The sequence below is a fragment of the Pseudopodoces humilis genome, chromosome 7 (genome assembly GCF_049639895.1).
Source record: "Pseudopodoces humilis isolate 2021_Gansu_Grassland_sample_001 chromosome 7, ASM4963989v1, whole genome shotgun sequence".
Lineage (NCBI taxonomy): Eukaryota > Metazoa > Chordata > Aves > Passeriformes > Paridae > Pseudopodoces > Pseudopodoces humilis.
In genome coordinates, this window is record NC_142206.1 from 10,610,448 (window position 1) to 10,623,563 (window position 13,116).

Here is a 13,116-nt window from a genome sequence, read left to right on the forward strand (position 1 = left end):
TAACTGTGTGATAATGGTTATTTTAATTAGCTATTCCTTGAAGGTAATGCATATCTAGAGCATTTTATTCTTCTGGATTTTGTGCAAAACTATTTTTACATATACAAGCAGTATTATTGCACTTGTCCTGAGCAGTTATGCAGAAGAATTTCAGTAGAAGATGTTATCCAGGATCCAGGTGCAAGGAATGAGGGGGCACATATGTGTTGGTGCCATGAACAAATCCCTTGGGAACAGGTGAAGCTGAGAGCCTCAGGCCTGCAGACACAAGAATGCCTGTGAGCCCAGTGGGGAGGGAGCGCTACGCCTGGGAACAGGCTGTGCCCACAGCTCCCTTCCCAGGGACCTTCTTTAGAAATAAACAACTGTCAGCCTCTGCATTGCAGGAGGCTCTTTCTGAACATGTTTCATTAAATTCTGGATTCCTGCTGAAAATTCAAGTTAATGATGCACAGAATCTTCAACATATGAGCTGGTGTAATGATACACAGGGATCTGCCAGCACTTGGTGCACTGAGTGGTGTTGGTGTCAGTCCTTCCTTTTAAGCATTTGTGCACTCTGAAAAATATTGGTTTATGTAAATTTCAAGGATGTTTTAGGAAGAAGTCCACCTTTGCTAGATATTTGTGTTATTTTAGATAGAATCATAGAATGATGAAATTATTTGGGTTGGAATGGATTGTAAAGACCATCTAGTTCCAAACCTGCCATGGGCAGGGACATCTTCCACTATCCCAGGTTGCTCCAAGCCCCATCCAACCCGGCATTGGATATTTCCAGGGATCCAGGGGCAGCCACAGCTTCTCTGAGCAACCTGTGCTGGGGTCTCACCAACCTCATAGGGAAAAATTTCTTCCTAATGTCTAATCTAAACCTGCTTTCTCTCAGTTTAAAGCCATTCCCCCTTTTCCTAATTGCACAGTGCATAACTTTCAGCCTGGGAGCCCCAGATAGAAAAAGGCAGCCAGGGAAGGTAGAAATAATGTATCCATGAGAGTCACTGCTGTCCTCATTATGGGTTTATTAAGCACTGCCATGACTTCTCCCTACCTTCTCCTCTTTTCAGTAACACATGAGATTCAGTGCCGAGAAATACAGTTACTGTGGTATGTGCTAAAATATTGTCTGGAGAGTTTCATCTATATCCTAAATTAATGATTCTCCAGAGGCAGGATTCTTTGTTGATTCTTGTTTTCCAAAGTTGAGCTTGTTGCTTAATCATAATTTAGAACATCTCAAGATCTCAAATTATTCACAAATTATCCACTTTAACTTTTCAAAGGTCTGATTCTGAAAAGCTAATCCAAAAATATCTCCAGGGATATTTTTCAAAGAAATTGCTCTTCACTTTTGTTTTTCTCCATGGGAAACTTTTAGTTTTAAATAAATAAACCTGAAAAAACCCAACCTGAAAGAAACCTGAAAAGCTGAATAAAGCAGGAGCATTTCTACAACACTCCATGTGTCTTTCCCTGAGAAGATCAGCTTTGGCAAACCTTGGGATTTGTCCTGGATGGCCTGAACCCATTCACAATACAAGCGTGTCCCTTGCATGCTCTTTGTTGTCATAGAATTTTGGCCAGTGTGCTTTGAAGCACAGTTTTCTCTTGTGGGGTTTACTGCCCTCATTTCTATTCATACTGGGCATGTTGGGAGTGAATGTTGAATATTTGTCCCATTATTTGTGCAAGAAGAGCTGGAAACACAGGATAGCAAAGGTTTTACCAGGGTCAAAGAGGATGCACAAGATGAGGCTTACACTGGTTCTCCAGCCTTAGACTAGTGTCCAAACTCTCCTTGTCTTTAAAAACACAAAGGCAATTTTAAGAGAAGAGTCAACTCTTCATGTATATTTGAGCAGAATTTTGTTTCTGTGGTTATATCTGCCACAACCTGGCTTCAGAATATGGATTAGCTTCATTTGCCCTTCCTTTACATCTTTTATTTTATTTCTAACATGCCCACCAAGTTCTGTCAAAATCCTGAAACTTAATTTTGGGAGACTTTTTTATCCAAGTAGTCAGGAACAGCAGAAGAACACAGGGAGCAATGTATTATTTTCTTTTTAAAAAGATGCATTTTGAACGGGATAAGTACCAATGAAGATTTATTTTAAACAGAGCAATAAGGGTTAGTATTTATATCCTTCTGGGACAAATGGAATTTGTAGTTCCGCTTTGGTATTTTTTTATATATAATTATGTTTAGGAAATAGAGCAAATGAGATATTATTGGAATGGAGAGCCCTTCTTCCCCCAAAACTTCAGGGTTCTAATGATTGTCAATGTAATTACTTAAGATTTTAAGGCTCTTTCTAAACTTTAGGATATGAAAATATGAGGGTAAAAGCCTTATTCAAAATAACAGACAAGGGATAGATTTTGTCCTAAGAAATATTTTGTGTTAGGCTGTTTCCTTGTTTCTGCACTGTATGTGAAGTCTGCTGGAATACTGCATAAAGGTTTGTGAGGCCTTAAAAACTTCTATATGAATTCAATATTTTTTTAAAGTTTCTTTTGAAAATTAATATACTAAATCTAAAAAATTTAAATTAAAAATTAATATACTAAAATTAATCTACAACACATAACTGAGCCACTACACATGACTGATCCACAAGTTACATGTCAAAACTGGTTTCAATGTAAAAAGTGGCTTTTCTGGATAAGCTCATCAAAACTCCCCATTTATCACTATAAAAGTTGGGAGCAGAGGTCTTGCATCACAATGTGAGAAACTTCACCTAGTGTATAAGTGAAGGAACCTACAACAAGTTTAATTCTTCTTTTTGTTTGAGAAAACTTCTGTGTCCATGCCAAGGGCAGCACTGGTTATCCTTTACCTTGTGTATTTGACTTGGCAGAGTTAGAGAGACAGCTTTGGCTGGAGGCAGTGTCCATACTCATGTTTTTGTTGGATATAGTCAATGTTCAACACGGCAGTGTCCACCTGTGGGTATCTATTTACAGGCTACAGGATGGGGATATTTGGGGTTTGGGTTTTTTTTTTCTGGCATATCCTGTTCTGCTTATACAGGCCAGGGCATGCTTTCTCTGTAGCACTGGCAAGAATAGAAATTGAAATTGCTGCTATATGACAAGCACAAAGACTTGTGTGATGATCTGGTCTTGGATAGTTCTCCATGTACAGCACTTAGTTGCGATGCCTTCTGTTCCCACCTTGTCAAGTTATTCATGTTAAGAGGAAGTTTTCCAGTAGCTTTTCCTTCTCTGAATATGAGAATGGGAGTGATATGTTATGTCTGAGCAGAAATTTAATTTTACGGGGTTGTTGGGGTTTTTTTTCTTATAATCTCCTAATTAAAAGAAAGGAGAAGGAGGAACCCCAGAGGCTGGCAGCCCCTCTGGGCTCTGCAGTCCTTGGTTGGCATTTAGGGACATTTCAAAATAAATACCCATCATAAAAAGATGTGGGACTGATAGCACACGCTGATGGTTGATTACACCTGAAATACTTCAAATGTGGCCATCTAAAATTGCAAATTCATTGGGTTATTTTGGCTGGGAAGTTTAATAAGGCTCAGTTTTGGTTACCCCTGGTAATGTTTCTGAGTGAGATAATCACTGTGGGTGGCTGTGCTTGGTTTTCCTTCTTTTGCACAGCTTTCCCTGGTTCTGGGTAGGCAGGGAATCAGAGCATCCAGCTGCCATCTTTACTGCTTTGCTTCTGCTGTGTTAAACGTTGCTGACAAAGCAAATGAGAAATCAGAATTGTCAGCCAAAAACCAATTGTAGCTCACAGTGAAATGGAAAATATCCACTCCTTTTGGCATATCAAATCCTTTCACATCTGCTTAAAAGGTTTAAGCAATATGTGGACTTGGCAAAAAAAAAGGGCCCACAATGTCTGGGTGATGATTTTCTGCTGAATGCTGTAATTACAAGGAGGTGTCGCACTATATTAGGAACAGTAAAGTACGACACAGACTCTCTGGCTGGGTTGCACAAGAGAGCCAGTTTTATTATTCTAGATCTTCATTTATAGACAGGTCCGAGAGAGTCTGAGAGGTAAAACTCTCATTGGTCATTAAACCAACACATCACCATCATTGGACAATAGGGTACTGTTGACTGTTTCTTGCAAGTAAACAGGGATCTAAACAACACCTGCAGAGGTTGTTGCCCTTCTCCAAGGACTGTTTGTATTCCTCCTTATGCTTTCTCAGGCCGGAGTGAGAACTTTGTGTCACTTAGTTTCACACAGACACTGTGCTCCCTGCTTGCTTCTTGAATGTAGCATCCACAAGGAGGCAACTGTACTTTGTGTTGGAAGTCACCAGGATGCAGAGTCATTGGGGCTTTGCTTGGACTTATAGAATGGTTTGGGTTGGAAAGGACTTCAAAAACCATCTTGTTCTAATTCCCTGCCATGGGCAGGGACACCTCTCACTATCCCAGGTTGCTCCAAGCCCTATCCAGCCTGGCCTTGAACAATTCCGGAGATGGGGAAGCCACAGGTCTGTGCCAGGACCTCACAACCCTCACAGGGAAGAATTTTTTCCTACCATCTAGTTGAGATCTATTCAGAAACTTCACTTTTATCCTACATACATCCAAATGGTCTAACTATCATAGCTTGCTATCTCCAGCCCTGTCTGCACTGCGGGCATCTTCCTCCATAAAACAATATTTTCACATTATTAGTAGTAAATACAGCAGAGGCCAGGGACAGAATACTTCCTTGGAGCTTTTATGGGTGAAATTCATGGCATGTTGCATTGTTGTGAAGTCCTCTCTCCGAAGAAGCAACATGGTTTCTGATGCATTAGGCTGATTCAGCCAAGATCAGGGTTCTTGACTCAGGCCAGTCATTGTTCTGTGGGAAGGACCTTCTTATCACCCCTAAATTTTAATAATTTCAGCTATAGTCCTGCTTTAGTGTTTCACTTTCTTCAGTTTTTCTCTAATTTCCTCCTGTTTTCCTTTTCAAGTTCTATTTTTCCTTCAAAATCAACCAGTTCCTCACATTTATGCCATGCTGCCATGTAATGTTGTTAATGTCACAGATACTGTGTGAATCTTAGCAAAGTCATTGATATGTTTATATCTTTCAGTTTTATTCTTTTAGTGAATTCCTTGTTCATGCAGTGCTGTACATCCCCACAGATTCTTACCCTAGTAAGATTTTCATTCATTTTCTGAATGTAAAGGATGTACTTTTGCACATCCCTGTTACTCTCACTTGGTTTCATCATGCACGATGAAATTAGGGTATTTTCCATACCAGTGCAGCACCAAGAGCCCCTGTTTCTCACAGCTTTTAGCCAGGCATTACCACTGGTGTGGCAAGGCAGCCCATCTGACCTTTTGTATGGCAGTGAGGTTCCAGGTTGCTCAACCTGTGGTCCAAATACAGACCTGAGATGGAGAGTAATCCATCAGTCTGAGGGTGCGAGTGATTTATCTTAATTCAGTGGCTACAGTGCTCAGAAAAACTGGGGGGTTATCCCATAGGAGAAACTGAGTGATTTTAAAGGGGAATCCCTGAATCTGAATAAGATGAGATGAGAACATCAGCAAAGACAGCTCAATAGCACCAAGAATGAGGACATGGATGAGGAACTCACTACCCAGATGTAAATCTTAATTGTGTGCTCACTCTGCCCTAAAAGAGAGTTTATGCAGAGATGAGGGGCCTGGGAAGCGAAGCAAGCAGAGCACAACTGAGAGGTACTGCAGATCTGGAGTGGGGGTGAGATATTGCTTATCTTTGGTCACTAATCTGCTTATTTGGAGAGGAGACATCTACCCACAGCTGTGGAAGTCTGGAAATGTTCTTGGAATGATGCAACTTGTTAACTGCAGGTAGTAGGAATAGATTGATCCTTCTATGTGGTGTTTATTCTTGAAAAGGTGAACTTTGGTTTCCCAGCCAGTTCCCCAGACACCTCAATGAAAGAACTGTGTTGAAAACTTGGAAGGGTTGTTGGGTGCTGAAGAGGGAAATGGGTCAATTGACTGTTGGATCATACTGAACTGTGGATAAATGAACCTTTGAACTGCACCCTCCTCCAAGTTCTAAGGTCTGAGCAGTACAGGAAATGTATTCTTTGGTACCTCTCTGGGTTTTGGAGTATATCATTTACTCAAAGTGTACTATATACTTTGTGTACTTTATATTGTGTCTCAAAGTATAATGAGGTTGATAAAAGTATTTCTAATTGTTGAAATCACAGTTCAGCAATGCCAATAACTTACCCCATCTCCCTGACAGAAGAAAATGTTTTTATTGTTACAGTTATAGACAATAAATTAATGTACCCTGAGAGAAATCCATGCAGGAAGTTTCCAGGCAGCTTCCCGGTACTTTTTTATTACTTTGAGAAGGACAGGGAGCTTAGGTCAGGTGATGAGAGCTCAGGTTCTAAAATGCTGCCTTAGCCCTCAGTTGTGGGGTTTTTTTGAGGGCAGGCAGGAGCTGACAGGACAGCTGGATTTTTCATGTTTCCTTTTGATGTCTCCACACTTCACAGAATAAAGGCAGTTATGTCCACCAAGTGTGGGGCTTAGTGTCTGTCTCCTTCCTTATCCGGTGGATGCAGTGTTTGGTTGCAGTGTTTAAGGAATTAATAAATTAATGTTCGAGAGAAGTTCAAACACAAAGATGCTATTTTATCACTTGCTGATTACCATGGTTAAATAAAAAAATTGCTCAGCAGTATCATCCAAGAGTTTTTTGTGTAACCACCTACATGGTATTGCCTAAAATGTTCGTTGCAGCCCCTCAAGGTGTCCAAGCTTAGACTTTTGCATGGAAGTGCTTTGGTCTGAGGATTGGCATCTCTCTGCATCTTCTGGTTATGACAGCAGAGCTTCAGTGGGAGCTTGGTGGGAAATCAGGTGTGAGGCTACTGCAAAATTCTTATTGTGATGTTGAGATAGAGTATAAAACATTCCTGACTTGTGCAGCCTCTCTGGAGTTTCTTAGGTAGGGTTTGCATCCAGTCTGTGTACAGCAACTGGAGCTGTGTATAGCAACAGACAGCTAGACCTGTTGTGCACAAGTCCTTACCTGGTGAAAATTGATTTTGTCCCAAGGAACATGTTCCCATTGTCCCATCTCTGTGAGGGGCAAGACATGCCCCTCAGCGACTGACCAGAGTGGTTTGACATTTCTGACACGTGAGGAATGCTGTGAGGAAACGCTTTTCAGATTCCAGCTGGGGTTTCCAGTTACAGCTTTTATATTGAACTCTTGGTGTGGCTGGAAACTTTCGCCAGCTGTCAACTTCGGAGTAAGTGGCAATCTGCCTTCTCAAACAAATGGCCTCGACATTTATTTTTGGTTTCATGTTTGTTACACTTGTCAGTTACAATTCCTGGCACAGAACATCCTTGACCCCAGAGTAAGAAGTGCAGTGATCGCCTGTTGTGAGTGGGGCTTGGGATAACCTGTTTCACGCAAAGGCAAATAACAGAAGGCCCTGAGCTGTGAAAAAATCAGTTTATAATCAATGGAATAATGGACCTCAGTAACTGAGAGGGTTTCATGCTATGGTTTCCACATCATGAGCAGAAGGATTTTTTATGGGATGCAAAGACTGAGTGTGCTGAAGCGTGGTGGCATATGGAAGTAAATAATTTTTACAACGCATTTTCTTTATGTGCCTCCTTTTTTCTGTTTGTTGTGTTTGTTCTTCAACAGATTGAAAACATAGATGCATGCCTGAGTTTCTTGGCTGCTAAGGGGATTAACATCCAGGGGTTGTCAGCAGAAGGTGAGTCCACTGGTTGTTTAAGATTTCATGTTAAATGAGGAGCCTGAATTACTACCTGTGATTGCAAGTAGAACATGGAGTGTAATGGAAGATTAATAAGGTCAATTTAAACTTCTGACAATCTTCTTTTTTTCCCCTATTCAGTGTGAAAGGTAGATAAAATACGTATCTAATTTCTACACACCTGACTTGTAAAAATAATCAATGAAACCAAATTAGAATTCAGTCATTTCTTTACTATTTTATGTTTAAAACCAGAAATTTCTTACCTCAGTTCTATAATTTGCACATTAATCAGTGTATATTTTACAGATATAAGTGAACTGCTGTCAGTTGTTTGCTTTTTCAGAGAAAAATTTATTTCCTTGTTCTTAAATTATTCTCTAACAGGAACAACGATCCTGCTTTCTTCTCATTTTAAAGATTTTTCTTGCTTCCAAGTGCACAAAACAATCAAATCCAAATATTTGGAGCAAAAACAAAAACAACAAAAAACCCCACAACAACAACAAAAAAAGAGAAGACATTTTGACCTCTAATTAAACACTCTGCTTTTGAAGAGCATCAGAATTTTTCTGAGACGAAACTAGGTTTACTCTGTTCCTTTATGCCAGGCTGTATGGTACCTGTTGGCTCAGAAGCTGTTTAGCTGTTATCTTATTATGAGATCATACAGATTTCTGTCATCCTCAGCACCAGCTTTCACTTGTATTTTCATTTAAATATGCTGGAAAAGCAGTTGGGTTCAGTAGCTGAATATATGATATGACAACTCCCAGTGCTTTACAGAACGAATCATTGAATGTGTGGCAATAGATGAGACTTCAAAGGTACATTAGATGACTGAGTCTCTTCACAAACTTAGTTTGGAGGAGGAGACTGCAGCAAAATAGCAGATATTTAGTATACATTGTTCTAACTTGAATATACCACATCTAGCAGAAGAGGAGGCTGAATGTTAGATGTATTCTTAGGCTGGATTAGAACAGCATTAACAAATACTTTCTTTCAAAGAGAGGCTTTACTACGGTCCACCTGAGTTCTGCCAGCATTATATGCCTCAGTTGCTCAGTTATAATCAGAAGGATTCTCGTATCAAGAAAAGAAAGCATAAGTTAAACCTTCAAACAGCAGAAAATTTGTTCACCAGGAAATGATTAAAAAGAAAATGCAGCTGATTCGGTTGTAAAAGCCAATTTTGACCTTAGTATGGAAATATTGTAAAAAAGCATTTCACATTATTTACCTGTCTTGATAGAAAGTAAAATCTAAGTAAAGCAGCAGATCAGTGATGGGAAAACTGCCTGAGTGTACAGAGTTGGCAGCGTGGTGTTGCTCATGCTGGGGAAGGGACAGCATGATTAATGCCCATGGCTCTCCTGCCAAGTCACAAGTCAGGCCCAGCAGGTTCCATGTTATCCTATGGCTTCACTGATTTGGGATTTCTGCCTTTCTTTTACACTATCTAAGAATTAGTTATTAAGTCACACAGAGGCTAAGAAGGGACCAGTAATGTTTGCTGCCAGCATATAAATGAGAGCGTTTACTGGCTCCAGCATTAACATTGAAGGAAGAAAGTGACAACTAGAGAGGGGGACAGAATGAATACATTTTTAGAAAATAAATTAAAAGACTTGAATGCAACAGTAATTTTCTCTTTCTAGTTGATCCAGCACTGTGCTGAGGAACACAGAATAATTTAAAGTGAGGAATTTTGTTACCAAACAAGCCAGTGTTTCTGTGCAAGATGCCAAGACTTGCTAGGTCAACTGCAAATAACTTTATTTACTTCACTGGCAGATCCTCATCTAGGAGGAAGGAAAAGGTTGTGATTGTTTCCAAATGGGAATAATCACTGAAGTCTTCTGGGTTTGTTAAGAGCATGTATTTTTCAATAGTGTAGCTTCAGTGTGGAGGGAAGTTAGTAATTCAAAACTGGAATTTGGATGACTACTGAATGTTGAAATAATTTTGGGCTGCACATGTCATATCCCTCCAGTGTTGAAAAATCCTGCTTTGATATGTGCATGCCACTTACACAGTCTATTTTGATGGATTTATGCATTGCAGATACTGAGCATCTGCAATCACTGATGGTGACTGTGCTGTGCTAGAGGATTCCCTTCCCCAGAAACGTGGAGGCAAAGAGGCATCCCCTTATCAAAGATTCTAAAACATCTAAAGTCTCCATTTGTAGTTACTAGGAAAACTATGGAGAGCTGGAGACCTCTTTTCACTTCTTGCTGCAAATTTTTATTGTTCATTCTTTGAACTGTCTTTCCATACCCATGCTTTTAGACTTGTTTTAGACTCCTGCAATTGCAGCTGCCCAGCAAAGCTTGCTCTCCTTCACACAATATCTACTTGCTCTCAAGATATTGACAATATTGGAGGACATAAATGTGCAATAGAAACTCAAATTGATATCACAGATAAGCAGCTGCACATCTTTTGGATAACAGATGAGCTGGATAATGATCAGCTGAACACATGGAACAGTGATGTAGGGGAAACAAGCACCAACAGGGATATCCCAGGATGGAAATCAGCAAAGAGTGGATTTATGGGGTTTCCTTTGAAAACCAAATTCCAGTTTCCTTGCAAGTGTCTGGAGTGTTTGTTTCCAGTATCCAGGACAGTAATTTTTGGCTCCACATTTTGAATGGGTGGGTGACATCCTTGTCCTTATCTGAGTCAATATAAATACCATGGACTGGAGAGGACTTGAAGCAGGAAACATTTGAGACTCTGCTGATGTGCAGAGTACTGTGAGGCTGAAGTACTCTTTGAAATAGTCCTTTTGTATGAAGTGCAGGGTAGAACTGCCAGAATTACCTCAGTTTTGAAGATAAAAGAAACAGAGGTACCTCTGAAAGTCCAGTTTAAAATGTTTTGTTTCAAATCCAGAGGGAGAGAGACTGGTTTAACTCATTAAAAGTATTCTTCATTTGATTATTTGGTCAAAAGCAGGTTGCTCTTCTGATGAATTCAGCAGGCAGCCATAGAAATCAGCAAGTTATAGGTGGGTTACTGTTATCATTGCTTCTCACTTCACTTAGAAATCAGTTTCCAGTTGCATATAGCTTTTCTAAATTTAAACAAGCAGGACCATGGTAATTTCCTTTATCTTCTGGCCTGTATTTGTGCAGTTAAGCTTCCCAGTGCCTCTGGATCTGTTTAGTTATGCTTCAACCTGTGATTAAATGCTACTTTCCTTACAGTTCCCATGAGTAATTTGAGTTCTTTACTGGAGATAAGGAAATTCTTTTTACTGTATTCTGCTGTATTTTGTCTGTCCTACTTCCATCCCTGTCCTCCCAAGCTAAACACAGATTATTGAAGAGAACCTGCAGATTAGAGAAGGAACCTGCCTGGTGCAGTGAGAGAAGGCTGTGTTTGTGCATGGCACTGCATGGGAGCAGGAGTGGGCTGGGAGAAGGGGAAGCAGGCAGGATTAATTGGGATCCCACTGTTCAGGAATAGACTAAAATTGGCCAAGAAAACAAAGGAAGAATGAAAATGGCTGCTGAAGGGCCCTGGGAATGATAATCCTTTAAACAAGAGAATGGAGGGTCAGTGGTGGGAGAGAGCACTGATGGAGGAGCCAGGCTGCAGTTGGAAATGGAGTCAAGAAGTACGAGAGGAAAGGAATATCCTGGGTCTGGGTGGTGACCAGGGCTACTTAGAGAAGGTCTAATATTCTTGGAAGATGTTGGCATGGATTGAGACAAATTTCAGAAAGAAAGTAAATTATATTAGTGGCTGGGAAGGGAAAGTAGATTGAGGTGCAGGTAGATAAGTAGACCAAAGCTGCAAGCTGGTACTGAAAGGGGAAACAACAGTTTTAAACCTTGAGCCTCAGATCTGCTGGGTAAAGTGCTTAGGATTAGGAGCAGAAGCTTCTTTATACAGCAAAGATGAGCAGTGTGAGCAGAAATGTATCTGGGAGAGTGAGTAAAGGATGGAGTGAGGCCCATCACAAACTCAGAGCAACTTTTCAGCCAGAACTGGAAACAAAGGAAAATTCAGGTTGTTGACTTTGTGCTGGGCCACTGTCTTGCCACACCTCTCTCTCTCCGTCTCTCTTTCTCTCTTTCTCTCCTTCCTTCCTCCCTTCCTCCCTCCCTCCCTCCCTCCCTCCCTCCCTCCCTCCCTCCCTCCCTCCCTCCCTCCCTCCCTCCCTCCCTCCCTCCCTCCCTCCCTCCCTCCCTCCCTCCCTCCCTCCCTCCCTCCCTCCCTCCCTCCCTCCCTCCCTCCCTCCCTTCCTCCCTTCCTCCCTCCCTTCCTTCCTTCCTTCCTTCCTTCCTTCCTTCCTTCCTGCCTGCCTGCCTGCCTGCCTGCCTGCCTGCCTGCCTTATGCCACTTCCTTCCTTCCGCCACTTCCTTCCGCCACTTCCTTCCTTCCGCCACTTCCTTCCTTCCGCCACTTCCTTCCTTCCGCCACTTCCTTCCTTCCGCCACTTCCTTCCTTCCTTCCGCCACTTCCTTCCTTCCGCCACTTCCTTCCGCCACTTCCTTCCTTCCGCCACTTCCTTCCTTCCGCCACTTCCTTCCGCCACTTCCTTCCGCCACTTCCGCACTTCTGCCACTTCCTTCCTTCCGCCACTTCCTTCCGCACTTCCGCACTTCTGCACTTCCGCACTTCCTTCCGCACTTCCTTCCTTCCGCACTTCCGCACTTCCTCACTTCCATCCTCCCTCCCTCCCTCCCTCCCTCCCTCATAGGGCAACAGTCAGCTCTTAGTTTAACACAGGCAAAAGTTCAGCTGTTTGATGTAGCTTTTTTAATTCACTTTTTTAATTTAGGAAATTAAACATGCTAAGTAATTAAGTCACAGCACATTAAGGTTGTCTGCAAGGAAAATTTTGCCCTCTTGTGTATTTATTATGATAGAAGTGGTTAAGTGCATGGTCTGATATACCTCTTCATCTTTGTATTTCTGTTTGCTTTTACATTTTTGCATTTGATATTGCATAGAAGAGCAGAATGACATTCAGGAATGGAAAATTTTATGCACTGACTATGAAGCTGTCTTTGGGTACACTGGGTGCCCATCAGCTTGTGATAGTATCAAAGATGGTAATTATCTGTTTAAATACAGCTATGTCATCCAATAACCATATTTTCTAGTGCAAAACTTGCATCAAATTTTCTTAGTGGAAACAATTATTCTGATATTCCAGAAATACATGTGAAAATGGAGTGGTTTTCTCCTTGTACAAGTTTAGAACTGAGAAATCATTTACAGTGTGATGTCCTTAATAAAATTGTTGTTGTGGAGGTTCTGTTTTGGGGTTTTTAGCTATGTTAGTTTAAAGGAAAGATTTAAAGGGACTTGCTTTTTAAGCACACTGGCATTAACACAGACTACATCAGA

The 13,116-nt window shown here is 41.1% G+C and overlaps 1 protein-coding gene across 10 annotated transcripts in view; it reads left to right on the forward strand.

Annotated features, from left to right (window-relative positions):
- Positions 1-13,116, forward strand: part of NAV2 (neuron navigator 2) — a 385,416-nt gene that overhangs the window by 244,543 nt on the left and 127,757 nt on the right. For all 10 annotated transcript variants that reach the window (XM_088057228.1, XM_088057233.1, XM_088057230.1 and 7 more), the window contains one exon: positions 7,667-7,739. In XM_088057228.1, coding sequence (XP_087913354.1) covers positions 7,667-7,739 — 73 coding nt within the window. The remainder of the gene's footprint in view (positions 1-7,666; positions 7,740-13,116) is intronic.